This window comes from Lactuca serriola, chromosome 4, assembly GCF_051521515.1.
Source record: "Lactuca serriola cultivar US96UC23 chromosome 4, Lser_US96UC23_V15, whole genome shotgun sequence".
NCBI classification, from domain to species: Eukaryota; Viridiplantae; Streptophyta; class Magnoliopsida; order Asterales; family Asteraceae; genus Lactuca; species Lactuca serriola.
The window spans coordinates 14,524,204-14,540,307 of record NC_136411.1 but is presented as its reverse complement, the minus strand read 5'-3'; the positions used below and the strand labels follow the sequence as shown (position 1 = coordinate 14,540,307).

General features: G+C 37.6%; 1 protein-coding gene across 1 annotated transcript; it reads left to right on the top strand.

Moving 5' to 3' along the window:
• Positions 1-11,543: 11,543 nt before the first annotated feature.
• On the top strand, positions 11,544-15,529 carry LOC145101056 (myosin-binding protein 2-like). Its single transcript, XM_079038222.1, has 4 exons — positions 11,544-13,352; positions 13,420-13,539; positions 13,633-14,849; positions 15,021-15,529. The coding sequence occupies exons 1-3, from the start codon at positions 11,750-11,752 to the stop codon at positions 14,826-14,828; spliced, it is 2,919 nt and encodes a 972-aa protein (XP_078894348.1). The 5' UTR covers positions 11,544-11,749; the 3' UTR covers positions 14,829-14,849; positions 15,021-15,529.
• Positions 15,530-16,104: the final 575 nt, after the last annotated feature.

Here is a 16,104-nt window from a genome sequence, read left to right as displayed (position 1 = left end):
TTTAACTTTAACTAATTCAGACTCCTTCAACTCGATCCACATGCGCCGCTCCTCACTCTTCGACGACACCCTGCTTAATTGATCAGTTAGGTTAGAATTGGTGACTCGAGTTTGAGTTAAACTACTATCTAGATGAGAAATTCTTGTATTAACATTTTTTAGTTCTTTCTCATATGAGGATTGTGGTACTTTAAATGAAACGAAAACCGATTGTACCTTCTTGATCAGTTCATCGAGCTCGTTGAACTGCACGCTGAGCGGTTTGGCCGTACAGCACATATCCTGCTGCTCCTTCGGTTCATCACTTCCACCATCAGTGTTGTATCCCCTCATCTGAGATACATCGGACACCATGAAGCACCTTCCTCCACTGCTCCCCTCCTTTGCCACACAAGCCTTTCCATGAGAAGGCTTCCTCACTTCATCGTCTTCAGAGTCGGTTGACCAAACTTCCACTCCACCGAACTCGTCATCAGCAACCGAACCCTGCACAATAAGAGCATTCATGGAAGGGTTAGCGGTAGATTTCTTCTTCCTCATCTCATCAAGATTTTTCTGTAGCAAAGCTTCCTCATCCTTTTCCTCATCTTTTTCAGCCATCTTTTTGAGGACACAATCCTTAGCATAGTGATTTTTCCCTCCACAGTAGTAACAGCTTACTCCTGAATCACCATCTGCTTTCGGTTCCTTCTTGGGCTCTTCAACCTTCGGTTCATTATTAACCTTTTCTGAACTATAACTCCCCTGCCAGTTTCGGTTTTTGTTGCTGGGGAATCTCTTCTTAATGAACATCTTGGGGTTAGACACCATCATAGCATAATCCTCAGTCGTGAGGTCATACTCCTCCAAGTTGAAGTCTTCATCCTCCATCACAACTTTACTTTTTGACAGGAGGGCCAGTGAACCTAGGCTTGAAACAACATTCTTTTCCCGCAACACAATCTTCTCCTGAGACTTGAGAATACCCACCAGTTTCGCCAAAGAGTATGATTTGAACTGCTCATGGGCTTTAACTGTTGACACCACGGCTCTCCATTCTGACCTTAGACCATTTAAGAACGTAACCTTCTGCTCGATAAGCTTCCTTTCGATGTCATGTTTGATCATCCTGCTGAGAAGATGATTGAAGCGGTCGAACGTCTGGGTCACAGTTTCTTCGGCTCCTTGCCTAAATTCTCCAAACTCAGATAAGAGCAAGGTTTGGATATAATGTTCAAGATCCTCGTCTGTAGAGTACAGTTCGCGAAGTCTATCCCAAACTTCCTTTGCCGTCGTGCATGAGCTGACCAATCTGAAGGTGTCGGACTGAAGGGCGAATCTTATCAATCTTAACGCCTTGATATTACATTGGAATTTATCCTTTTCATCTTGTGCAATATCTTTGACATCCTTCAGCAGATCGTTATACTCCTTTTGAGTTTTAACAATTCTTGACGTTGCAGAATGAGAAAAAGGTCCATTAATGATTGCTTCCCATATGAGGTATCCATTATCCTCAGATCCTATAACGTAGTCTTCGAAGTGATGCACCCAGACTTCATAATCATGGGTATATAGGATTGGAATCTTCGTGGTTGAACCGATGCTGTTGGAAATATTGATGGGGTTTGATTGCGACTCGTCCATTATGATCGAAAAACCTGTTCAAAGATCAGACTTGTAATAAATCAGATTAGGGAAAAACAATAAATATCAAGATACGTCAATAATGAGATGACGGCTCAATAAATATTAGTAATTGCGGAAAAACCCTAATTGAAACCTTTTCACAGAAAAGAAGTGTATCGATTACACAGCCTGCTGCTCTGATACCAATTGATGAGATTAAAACTTAATCTAGAAGATCGATTAGATCTTAAACAGGTAAATAAAGATCAAACAGCAAGAACGTAAAAGTAATGAACAACTCAAGTATGAATCAAACGTGTCGAATGATTATAAAATAACCCTCAGAAGAGCTCGATCAAGAACATCAACTGTAGAGGATTGGAGGTTTACAAGAATGATAAAGAAATCTGTAATGCTATCGTTATTCTCTAGATCGTTGACTCATTAACCTAATATGCATGCAAGCATATACTTATATAATAAACCTAACAAGCTCACGGTATGGACAGGCCCAAAACCGGAGTACAAAATAAACGGACTATCAGCCGAGCCCATTGACACAATCTTCAAACGAATCTTCAACCCAACATAACCATGTATATTCAACATATCCAAATTAGTGGGTCAGCATTGGTGCCTTCGACCCACTAGTGTAGTAAGAAGACTCATCTCTAAATGAATATAATTGAACCACACACTCAAGCTGCTGCTAACACGGCTCCTCACACTAATCATATTCCAAAAATGATCCTAACTGATAATCTGGGTTTTAACCCATATTAAATGGTCCAATTATTCTATTATCCTAATAAGGGCAAGAAGGTTATTTCTTATTTCTAATCACAACCCAACTTATTAATCCCAACCCTAAAGGTCTAAGCCCTAAAAGAATGGCCCAAACACCGAGTCCTAGTAGTACACTCTGTATACATCCTTGTACGCCCTGCATACAAGCGGATGATGTAGAAAGGGAAGTCGAGGCCGAGCTGCAGTACACACATCGTACGTGATTTACGCCTAGCCTACACACCATGGTTCAAAACCTCATATGAAGGTCTTAATTCCTTAAGATCTTACGTCCAAACTTCATATCTGAGTTCAATAAAACATCTAAGGCCATAAAGTTGCAACCTTTATGCCTTTGCATGGCTACAAGGATCCTAAAAATAGAAACCTATTTTATTCAATCATTTACAACTCAATAAATCTTGCATGGAAGAAACCAAGACCCAAACTTGTATTTTAAGGATATAAATCACCCTAAAATGTATGATAGGACAACTTAAAGGCTTTGGAGTATTCCATACTCACAAAGGTCAAAGCTTTGGGAAAAAAGAGTGTAAATATAAGCTTGAACAAGATCTAAAGAAATATGCAGCAGGGTTGGAGCTTTATACCTCCAGAAGATGCATAATGATGAGTAGTTGTTGGAGCCAAAGACTTAATAGCAAAACCCCTTCCTTGATGATCTTCATTCACACACAAGAATACACAAAACTCATTCAAAAGATTCAAATCTCACTCTCAAGGCAAGGGTTTTCGTTCTTAGGGTTTAGAGGAATGGAGGTTGGGAAGTGAGAAGGGTTGGTGTAACGTCCCAAAAATTCATAGTAAATTTTTTATTTTTAAAACAGTAAATTATACAAACGAGTTGTTCCAAAGCTGAACAAAGTGAATATATTAGTTAAACATCAAAATAGTTTCATTAATTGCCAATGCGGAAAACTCTCGGGGATTATATATGCAGTCACGTCGGGCCTTTCCTTTTCGAACCGTAAGTACCTGAAACCATAAACATAAGCCGTAAGCACAAAGCTTAGTGAGTTCCCCAAAATACCGTATATCATACACTCAATGGGCCTTGCCCAACAACCATCGGGGCCCGTGTGGCATTGGGCCCTGCCTGGAATAGATCTATCTGTAACAAGTGATGGGCCCTGCCCAACACACTCATCATGCCAGGCGCTGACTGATATACATACAAACACATACAATACATGCAATAGTAACAAAGATAGCTACCATACTATAACATAATCCAATGGGCTGGCATTGGTGCCTTCGACCCGCAAGTACTGTGAGGAGTTGAATTACAAAGCCGACTAACACACAGCTCCAAATCGTGTCGAGCACAGCTAACTACTCTCCTGCCAAAACATGGGTGCAAAACACCTCCTAATAATCTACACAAGACAAACCCTAAGTCTACCTTCTAAAAATAGAGATTGACCAAAAATTCAACCCTTGCCAAAAGTCAACGGTTAAAGTTAACGGCTAGAGTCGACTTTAGCTGACCGCCACTTCGTGGTCTTCCTTGGCCATGTCGTGGCCCGCATACAACAAAAATCCCAGTCGCCATGCCATGGTGTCCTAGGACCACACCTTGGTAGCCGAGGTTCCAACAACTTTATACTTAAAGCTGTTTTCTTCGATTCCAAGAGCTCCAAAGCTCAAATTTCGTCCAAAATATGATCTAGAAGGATAAAGTTTTTAACTTTATCCATTATGACCACCCAAAAGGTCCAAAACCCAAATCTATAAGACCCAAAAGGCTTAGCAATGCAAGAAATTAACCAATAAGAACTTATTCCATAAAGTCCAAAGTCCATCCTTTCTATAAGTGATTCTAGCACCAAAACTAACCTAAAAGTTGGTGATTTATAGACATGCATGTCCAATGCATGTCTTGAACCCATATTAGGTCAAAATGAGGGTTTATGACCTAAATCTCATGCATGGATTGAAAACCCAACCAAACTAGGGATCCAAGGCACAAATTACACCAAATACCCCAAAGATTCATAAAGTTGCAAACTTTAAGAGATATTACCATCCCAACTAACAAGAAAAAGAAATTTATGGGACAAAACTCAAGATCTAGCAATCTAGCATGATAAAAATCGAGTCTTGGACACTTACAAAGGTCCAGAAGAGTTCTAAGGTGAAGAATAGATACCTGATTGCTTGATATTTTCTTCCTTCCTCTTCCTTTCTTCTTTAGCTTCAAGGAACAACAAAACTAGCTCAATTATAGAGGAAATTGGTTAGGTTTTTTTTAGGGATTGAAAGGGCTGATGGAGGCTGAGGATGAGAAAAACCTAGCCTCCTCATTCCATTAAATATGGAGCAAACCCAGAAAAAAAAAGATTTTCACGTCAGTCATCCACCACGTCGTTGCCAATACTGCCACGCCGTGGTAGCTTGAATAAAACACGTGAACCCTTCTCGCCTCACCATATCGTGGTGGTACCTCCACCACGTTGTGGTAATCCTCAAAATGATAATTTTATTACGAATATATTATCTCAAGATCCAGGCGTTAAAACTGTCCCCCACTTAAATTATATTTCGTCCTCGAAATCACTCCTTTCTACCTTCCAGACGCCCGAAAACCTGGACGATACTCCCACAACCCCAATAAGGAATGAGAAGTTGACTCATACATACAACAACCTTCCAAAACGATAATCGAACCCAACCTTAACAGGGCTCTCATACCCTATCAATGAACAAATCCTTACCCCACTAGCATTAACCACTGAAGATTAACTTGTATGACTTCCTGATAGACAAACATCACTGCCAAATCAACTCCATGTTGCAATGAAACTGAGCATAAACCATTTCGACCATGGACTATCTTGTTATTTCTACTAGGAGACACAATCACAGACCATTCATTGTTGCCGAAAATTTTTCACTTGATAACAAGGCGACTCCTAACACGAGTCTCAATCATGGGTACCATATCATAATCACCTTGTCATACCATAACTATAATTCAGATATAATCGAGTCAACAATCCCCTACTGTCTCTTACAAACAAAGGAATCTGCCCCCTGATACGCTATGCCTTACAGTTCTCTTTTTTTAATCCCTCCACCTGAGCCTTCTTGATCATATCCAATAGAGGATAAATAATAACCATCATCATACAAATATTCCCGATAGGAGCATTCACTTCCTTACGGCTCAAAGGCATCAACCACCATATTGGCTTTCCTAGGGTGGTACAAGATCTCACAATCATATTCCTTTACCACATCTAACCATCTCTGCTGCCGCATATTCAAATTTGGATGATCCATCAAATACCTTAAACTCTTGTGGTTAGTGTAGATAGTACAACTTACCCCATATAGATAGTCCCTCCAAATATTGAAGGAAAAAACCACAACCCCCAACTCCAAATCATGCGTAGGGTAGTTCGCTTCATAAGGCTTCAACTGACTCGAAGCGTAAGAAATCACACGACCCCCTCTGCATGAGAAAAGCTCCCAAACCCGATTAAGAAGCGTCATAATAAACCACAATATCATCCACACACTTGGGAAGCACGAGGATAGGGGCCTCACACAATCTCTGTCTCAATGTCTCGAATACCGACTACTAATCGGGCCACCACCGAAAAGTAACATTCTTCTTTGTCAAGTGGGTCAACGACACTGCAATCTTGGAGAAATCCTAGATAAATCTCCGATAATGCCCCGCAAGACCAAGGAAGCTCCAAATCTTAGATGGGGTCCTTGGAACCTCCCATCGCAACACGACCTCAATCTTAGCTGGGTCAACCAATATACCATTCTGGTTGACGATGTGCCCCAAAAACTGTACCTCATGCAACCAAAAATCACATTTGGAGAATTTTGCAAACAACGTCTCACTCCATAGGGACTCTAACACCTCTCGTAAGTGATCCTCGTGCTACTCCTTGGTCTTGGAATAGACCAAAATATCATCTATGAATACTATCACCGACCGATCCAGCATCAGCCTGCCAATCTGGTTCATGAGATCCATGAATGTTGATGGTGCATTGGTGAGCCCAAATGGCATCACCACGAACTCATAATGACCATAATGAGTCTTGAAGTTCGTCTTCTGCATGCCATCATCCCTGAATCTCATATGGTAGTACTCCGATCACAAATTAATCTTGGAAAACCAAGATGCGCACTAAAGTTGGTCAAATAAGTCATCGATCCTCGGGAGTGGGTAACAGTTCTTCACCATTAAATTATTCAGCTCCCAATATTCAATGCACATCCTCTGTGAACCGTCCTTCTTCTTCACGAACATGATCGGTGCTTCCCAAGGTGAGTTACTCGGGCGAATAAATCCCTTGTCTAGCAGCTCCTGAATCTACGTAGAAAACTCTTGTATCTCTGGTGGTGCCAAGAGATATGGTGCCTTGGTTATTGGAGCTACACCAGGCACTAAATCAATGTGAAACTCAACTTGCCTCTCCATAGGCACTCTAGGTAGATCCTCCGGAAATACATCAGGAAAATCCAGAACAACCCCACTGAAGATATCTCCTAGACCTTGTAGTTGAATAGAGATTTGGCCCATGCAAAGCCCTTTCACCAGTAATAACCAATTCTCCCCTGCTTGGGGTTCGATATCTCACTAGCTGTCGCTCACAATCAATCATGGCCCCATTGGGACCCAACCAGTCCATCCCGATAATAAACTTTGACCCTCGATGAGGAATCAACACCAAGTCAATAGAGTACTTGTCATTGAACAAGTTCATAACACATCCCCGATAAATCCGCGAAGCACTCATGTAACGCCCGCATATTCGGGCTAGTCAATTTAGAGATAATAAGCGTTAAAAATGACTTTTTTGATAGAAGATTATATAGAATAAATAATCTTAACCAAAGTAATAGTATATGTTACAAGGATTCCATACATATAAGTAATGCTGAAATCTGACTTATAACGCAGAAGTTATGACACATCGAAGTTTTGCTACCAAACCGGCACGACGCCGCGTATCGTAAAAAAGTGAATTTTTAACAAAAATACTTTTTTAGCCTTAGCAACCTAAACGAAAGTCATAATATATGTTAAACCGAGAGCGTGCATATAGAGAACGTCCAAATCTGAATTCGTTTGAGGAAATTAAGATATTTCTAAGATTTAGCATAACACTGCATAGCCAGGAAATTGAATTTTAGATCGATCGATTATTAGCCGACACAACCTAAACGAGAATTGAATATCTCATTAATAAGAGCTCAATGATATAAAGATAGACAACAAGGACATTGGATCACAAAGTTATGAATTTTTAACGGACTTTAACTGTCTAATCCTGTTAAAATATAACTTTAAAAATAAATTCAAAATTAGCTGACGGAATCTAAACAAAAGTTGTAGATCACGTTGCTACCTACGTGTGGATATAAGGAACGTAAAAAACGGAGCTCGTATGCGAAAGTTACGGATTTTAGAAAATAATTATTTTTTTAATAAACTTCGGAGGTGGCACGTGGCTAAATCCCAACTGTACCTTCCTCCCCACGGTTGTGCACCGGATCTTGAAATGTGGCCATGTACACCCCGCGTAGCGCCTGGTACACCCCACGTACATCAAATTTACGCCAAATGTAACCCGATCCTCCAACCTATAAATATGAGGCATTTTTCCTCATTTTTCTCCAGACCTTTCTAAACTTTCTCTCCCAAATACCCCAAATCATCTCTTTCTTTCCCTAGCACTTTTTAAGTGTTAGAGGCGTGTCCCGGAGCGCCAGAAGGCTCTGAGAAGAAGAGCTTTTGGCTCAGAAGTTTTGCTCGCGCAGGACCCGGCTTCTCGCTCAACTCCCTTGTAGGTGAGTTAAGTTTACCCTATTTTAAGTATAACTTATGTTTAAGTTCATTATCATTATTATGAACCTATAAACAAGATTTATCAGTGATTTCAAGTCGTTATACTGATTGATCTACTTACGGGGATGATGTCTAGGTTGTGATTTAGTGAGGTGTTTAAAGTGGGTTTTCCAAACAATATACTTCGTATACCAAAAGGACCCTACCTCCGATATGATTCTACCTAGTTGTTCCTTACTTGATAGATCATGAAGTAGACATTGAGTTAATGATGAATCTAAACTAATAATTAGTCACAATAAATATTAGACTAAAATTTAGTAATAATGATACTAAGTTTCGTCGAAGGAAAAGAAAATTGTTAAAAGCGAAGCGTTGTCCAAATTTCGAGTCATCACTTTAACAAGTGAGTGCATAATCCCTTTCATGAACATGATTTTAATACAAGTATTAATTAAAGTATTAAATATGTTTATATGTGAAATATTTGATATTATTCTTCAAAAAAAAAATACTCAGATTTTAAAATAAGCATAAATAAAATTTTTAAAAAGACCGTGAATTTAGGGATGTCACAATATATATATATATATATATATATATATATATATATATATATATATATATATATATATATATTATAACACTGTGGTATTGAAATCCGTATGTACTCAGCAGGTTCCCCAACCTGACCCAGTCAACTTTTTTGTATCACAGGTAGCGATACAAAGGTGCATGTACAATGTGAGATTCAAGGAAATGTAGACCGTTAGTATATTGAGATATTGTAAGTCACTGTTTATGCATATGTTTTATATCAGTTTTGACATCCCAAGTTTTAAAAATATAAATAAAACACATTTTGTTCGAAAATGATTTGATAATATCATTATCATGTTTTTTGGACAAATTCTGCATAATTAACCTTTTTAAAAGAATATTCTGATTTTACAAGCATAAAAAAATCGGTCTTTTCTGGCCATAAAAATGAGGATGTCGCACCCACCCCACCCTACCTATACCCTACCCACCCCTTCCATTTACCTATCCCATTTCTATCCCCGTTTCTAATCTCAGTGACACCTCTCCTCTGTTAAATCCCTTACTGGTCTTCTGTACAACTATCACCATATGGAAACCACAACCATCGTTGACAACCAGCACTGTCGTCGCAGACCATCCACCACCTCTTTACTCCACCTTTCTATCCAACACCACCACCCTCACCTTTCTCTCCAACACCACTACAGTTGTTCATGTTCATCGACAGATCCGACGAAGCCCATAATGACGACACCGATAACAGGTGAGTTTGATGACGACATGGAAGTATTCAAGAGTACGCCTTCGATTTCCTACCACAACAAATATTAGATTTGGGTATCTCTCCAGAAACCATCTAGATTTTGATTGCCCTCCATCCAGAAACATGTGACACCTTCCCTTGAATAGGGAAGTCAACGGGGGCAAACGGGACGGGGAGTGCATCCCCCGCCCCCGCTCCCGAAATGTTCAACCTTCCTACCCCCGCCCCCGCCCCCGAATCCCCTTTATTACCCCCGCCCCCGCCCCCGATTGATTTTGGGCTGTCTTTTTTTTTTTTGGCTAAAAGAAGTTGTTATTTATGCTAAAAGAAACTATTTTTTAGATAACAAATAATTATGTATAATAGAATTTTATATGTTAAAAATAAAAAGGTTATGACATCTTAAAAACATTATACTAACAATTTAAAAACATGTTTTTTGATGAATTTTGGAAGCTCAAAAGCATGTAATAGTTTATTATATTTATATATTTAATATATGTAAATATATGTGTAATTTATTAACGGAGTCCCCATTGGGGTTTCGGGACGGGATTGCCTATCCCCGCCCCGCCCCCGAAATTAAAACGGGAGTTAACCTTGCCCCCGCCCCGTCCCCAACCTCAATTTTTTTAAAAAAAATTCCCCCAAACGGGACGGGGCCCCCATGAGACTTTTTGACATCCCTACCCTTGAAACCAGAGACACCCTCCTCTGTACCTATAAAATGTTAAACGTGAATAAGCCACCATACATAAATTGATGTAGTTCTGAAATTAGTTCACCTCTACACCCCCAGATATGATAGGGAATTGTTTAAAAAAATGGATATTGGGGGTTTTCTATGCTAAAGAAGGCTGGTAAGAAAAAAATCAGGGTTCGTTGTTGGTCAGAAATCAGAAGAGTATTGATGAACAAAAACTTTACAATGGGTTTGATGGGAATGTGGAGCCTCTGGATCTAGAATTTTGAAGTGTAAGTTTAATCTTCAATAGGGGTGCATTATTGGTTGTGGTCGTTAATGACAGAAGTGGGTGGTGGTGGCCGTTAATGGCAAAAATGGTTGGTGGTGGTGGTGTATTTAATTTCAGATTTTCAGGTGGATATGGTGGTGACTTTTAGGTTTCCGGTCATATTTTTTTAGAGTTGATTTTTGGTTCTCGGTAGTGGTTGTTGGTGGCTAGTGATGGTTGTTGGTGGATGGAGGTGTCTGATGGTGGTTGATGGTGTCTGGTGGTGGACGTGAGAGTGAGTCCATATGTGTGTGTGTGTGTGTGTGAGAGAGAGAGAGAGAGAGAGAGATCACGTGAAAGATTTGGTGAATGGGAATGGTGGGACCACATGTAAAAATCAATAATTTTTTTAATTGGTTAATAACAAATAAACATTAAAAATTACAAGAAATAAACAAGGGTAATATGGTCTTTTCATGTTTGTCAGGGACCAAAAATGCAACAAAACAATAATACAGAGACGGTCCAAATACAAAACAAAAGTTAAGGACCAAACACGAAATTTTTAAAAATCACAATTCACAAAGACGATTTCAATAATTTGTTCTAGATTAAATTATAAATAGTTTATTAGTAGCTCATTATAAAAATGCAAATTAAAAGAATGCGTCACGTTTTCAGAACCATATTTCCAGTGAGTAATTAGAATTTTATTTTAACTATAAATATTTAACATAAATTTACAAATTGATCTCAAAAATATATTTTCTATGATAAAAGTTACATCAAAATTTCTACCTTATTTTCTCCTAAAAGAAAGTAATAGACATGTATGAATTATGATTAGGTCCAACATGTGGCATCCTTAGTGGCCCCCAACTCCTTGCTTTTTCTTTGTGGCCCCACTTCCTTATTTTATGGTTTTGCTACCTCTAATATTTTATAAATATACTAACGATTAATAATTTCTAAATATACTAACGATCATAAAATGATTTCTTATAAAATTAAAGGGCAATGTAACCCCAATGCCATTTGAGTCTAAATATGTTGCTTAAAACTCAGTCAATACCCCATTTGTCAAATGCTTCAAGAACATCTCTCTTCAAGTCTTCATCTTTTTCTTTCTCTCTCTAGAATTTAGCTGTTTTCTAATCAAAACTCCCAAAATTCTAAAACCCTTTTCATCATTTCTTCCAATTTCACCATTTTCTTATTCTGTAAATACATATAGGAAAACAGTGTAGCAGCGAAACCGCCATGGCTGCAAACAAGTTCGCGACCATGCTGCATAACAATACAAACAGGATCACTCTAGTTCTCATTTATGCTGTTCTTGAATGGACGCTTATAATCCTCCTCCTCCTCAATTCCGTTTTCTCCTATTTAATCGTCAATTTTGCCCAATTCTTCGGCTTAAAACCGCCATGTTTCTGGTGTGCTCGAATTGATAAATTTCTCGAATCCGATGACAACAATTTTCAGTACCATCTATGTGAGCTTCATTCAAAGGAAGTTTCGCATATGGGGTTCTGTTCGATTCATCAAAAGCTAGCGGAATCACATGATATGTGTGAGGATTGTTCATCCTCCGATCTGGGTTTTCAAAAAGAGTCAAGGAATTTTGTGTTCTCGAAGGTGGAAAGAATTGATGCGATTCAGAGTGATGAAGAAGATGAAGTGAATTTGAAGTGTGCCTGCTGTAGAGTGAATTTTGAGAGAAAAATTGTCCATGATTCTTCTTGTTTTGTTATTCATCCTTTGTGGGATATATTGGGTAATGCCAAGAAAGTGAATTCCGTTGATGATCATATCGAAAAATTCGTTGATGATGACCAGATAGAATCGCTTTATGTTGAAGAAACCAACAAAATTGACGGTAATGAAGAATTTGAAACAGAGGAAGCTGAGATTGAAGTGATTAGAGATTTGAATGCATTTGAACAGAGTTTGATTCAGTTTGATAAAGGGGAAGATTTAAATTCACATGATCTTCATTCCTTCATTGATTACAGTGGAAATCAGTTGTTTCCATTTGAATTAAGTGATCCGAAAACAGACGAAATTCGAACTGATCCAGAAGAAGAAGATCATGAGTTTGGGGATTTTCAAAAAGCACAGGTGAATTCAGGAGAAATTTATGATTCCGATCATCAGAAAACAGAGGAATCATCTAAATTTTCGGAGAAAACTGTTGCTTACCATGAAAGTTTAATTTATTTCGGTAATGCCCAAGTCGTCGATGATGAAAAAACTCAATCCCCAGCAATCGACACTGAAGAACTTCAAGAAAGAGATTTAGATATTCATTCATCAGAAATTGATGATTCTATTCAACAGAATACAGAGGCATTATCTAAATTTTCTGAGAAAACATTTGTTTCCCATGAGAATTTAATAGATTTCGGTAATGAGCAAGTCGCCATTGATGAACAAACTCAACTTCCACCAATCAACACTGAAGAACTTCACGAAAGCGATTCAGATATTCATTCATCAGAAATTGATGACTCTGTTCAACAGAAAACAGAGGCATCACCCAAGTTTTCTGAGAAAACATTTGTTTCCCATGAGAATTTAATAGATTTCGGTAATGAGAAAGTCCTCATTGATGACAAAACTCAACTCCCACCAATCAACACTGAAGAACTTCACGAAAGCGATTCAGATATTGATTCATCGGAAACTGATGATTCTGTTCATCATATAACAAAGAACCCATCTACATTTTCTGTGAGAACTCGTGTTTCCTATGCGAATTTGATTGATTTTGGAAATGAACATGTCACAATTGATGAACAAATTCAAACCCGATCTATCGATGTTGAAGAACTTCAAGAAAGTGATTCCGATATTCATTCAGGTAAATTTAAACTTGCTGTTCATATCCAATTTGTTTTGGTTTTAAGAGAGTTCAACTTTTTTTGCAGTTCATGAAGAAGATGATGTTTCAATCGGAACAGAGATTCCAGTTTTGGATGCATGTGATGAGATCAAACAAGAAGAACATTCAACAAATTCTAATATTTTGCATTCAGATCTTGAAAATGGTAATCTTTATGAGTGACATAAGAAAAATATATTTACCCAATTGAATCCTAATTTCAAGATTCAATAAAGCTCTGTTTTCGTATTTTGTTTAGATTCCGAGGAAGAGAAAGCTCCGGAAACACCGTCTTCAATTCATAGCCTAAACCCACTCCACAGGAACTGGTTGATTCCCGAGATGAAAGAATCGGGGGCCGAAGATTCATTTCATGGAAGTACAATGAGTGAACCTGTGAACACCGCCGAGAAGTTGAAATCGGCTTTAAAAGCCGAGAGGAAAGCCTTACAAGAGTTATACACGGAATTGGAAGAAGAGAGGAATGCTTCGATGGTGGCCGCTAATGAGACCATGGCAATGATAAACCGGCTTCAAGAAGAAAAGTCGGCCATGCAAATGGAGGCGTTACAATATCAACGAATGATGGAAGAACAGTCGGAATACGATCAAGAAGCTTTACAGCTCTTGAATGAACTTATGATGAAAAAGGAAAAGGAATTGGAATTGTTCCGAAAGAAAGTGTCGGAATATGAGTCAAAAGAGAAGAGTAGGGTTTTGCGGGGGAGTACGAAAACGGGGACATCATCGATTTCTTGGAGTCACTCTGAGGATGACGACGGATTGTCGATTGACTTAGAGGGGAATCAAGAAAGCCAACATCCGAATCAAGAAAGTCAACATCGAAATCATCAAAATACCCCGATTGATTCGGTTTTGGACTTGGAGTCATCGTTAGCGGACTTTGAGGAAGAAAGGGTGTCGATCCTCGAACAATTGAAAGTTCTAGAAGAGAAGCTTTTCACATTAAGCGATGAAGAGGATCGACATTTTGCTAACACAACAGTAACCGAGGACCATTATGAAGAGATTGGAAATTATGGTTTCAATGAACATATTGTCGAATATACTGCAAATGGAATCGGGAAAATTGGAAAACAAGCAATAGTGAAGAGACTTCTTCCTCTATTTAATGTGAATAGTACGTTGGGCGAAGATGGTGTGACGGTAAGAAATGGATACGAAAACGGGTTTTATTCCACGAAGTTTGAAGACACGGCTGTCACACGATTTGAACTTGAGAAGAAGAGAATTGATATGGAAGAGGAAGTGGATCAATTGTATGGAAGGTTACAAGCCCTAGAGGCAGATCGAGAGTTTTTAAGACATTGTATCGGGTCTATGAATAAGGGTGACAAAGGAATGAAACTTCTTCAAGAAATTTTATATCATTTACGAGATCTTCGAAATGTGAATATTCGAGCAAAGAACTATACCGAAAACGCCCTCCTATGAGCCCCTACAAACATTCGAACGGTAATATAATCGATCACTCATGCTTACATATATCAACGCATCTAATTTCAACTTGTTACAAGATGAAATTAACAAGTTGATTTTTTTTGTTGTGAAAATGATAGAATATAATTTTTCTTATATTCACTTATTATAATGCCTCATATAGTTTTATTCTTTTTTCACTTTTAGGGGTGAAAGGTGGTGCATTGTGAAGTTGAGGTCCACGGAGGCTTATTGTTGTGTTGTGGTTATATATGCCTTTGTACTATTAATGTGGTTTCAAAAGCAACCCAATTTTTCTTGAGAGCTTTTATGTCCATTCATCTCTACTTTTGAAGGGGAAAAGGAGGATGATGGTCCATGGTGTGTAGGCTAATGAGGTTTTAGAAGAAGGCAAAACTGCAAAAAAATTACCATTTTTAGGATGATTTAAGTTCACATCACGCTAAGTTAGTTTGTACTATGTGTATTAATTAAAGCATGTATGTAATACTTGGTCGCATTCGAATTCGTTGGAGAGGGTTAGGTATAGGAATATTTTTTATTTTTTTTATTTGTCTTTGGAGTAAGAAGAAAGGGCAAGGGGTCCTATTCCTCATATTTTATGTGTCCTTTTGAAAGTATATCCAAGTTTGGTGTTTTGACTAGAATTAACTATATATATATATTATATGCATACTCATCATTTTATTTGTTTATTGGCATTGTCATTGTGTTGTACTTGAATTTTAGTCATGGAATGTTTGTGTTCGTCCATTACCTCCAAAAAGGGCTGAATAAAAAATGAAGCTTTTTATAATTTAAGTCAATTAAGAACAATTAAGTTAAATAACATAAATAAATAACTTTTGAATATAAAACACTATTATGTTTATTTTACAATATAACGACATTTTATATTATGACCAAAGCATAAAATATTTGAGTTGATTTCTTATTATTTTTCGTTTTCATTTCATTTATTTTCTATATTTATATTACTGTGAAACTTATGTATTACATGAGTTAATTTAAAAAAATTAAATATAAAATTCAAAATATTTGAGAACTTTGAATTTATAAGAAAATAAGAAAAGTAATAAATTATTATAATGAAAATATTTTTTATTTTTTAAATTTAAAGAAATAATTTAAATAAAAAAAACTAATGAGGTTTAATTTTAGGAATTTTAAAATTAAAATATAAGTTTATTAATAAAATTGACATCCATTTATTACTATATTTATTGTAATTGTTGCATTAAAATATTATATGAAATTTCATAAAATGACA

Excerpts from the sequence above, each read along its gene's own strand:
- LOC145101056 (XM_079038222.1), top strand. The coding sequence starts at position 11,750 with ATGGCTGCAAACAAGTTCGCGACCATGCTGCATAACAATACAAACAGG. Across the intron at positions 13,353-13,419 it reads TGATTCCGATATTCATTCAG|TTCATGAAGAAGATGATGTT; the intron begins GTAAATTTAAAC and ends CTTTTTTTGCAG. Across the intron at positions 13,540-13,632 it reads GCATTCAGATCTTGAAAATG|ATTCCGAGGAAGAGAAAGCT; the intron begins GTAATCTTTATG and ends TATTTTGTTTAG.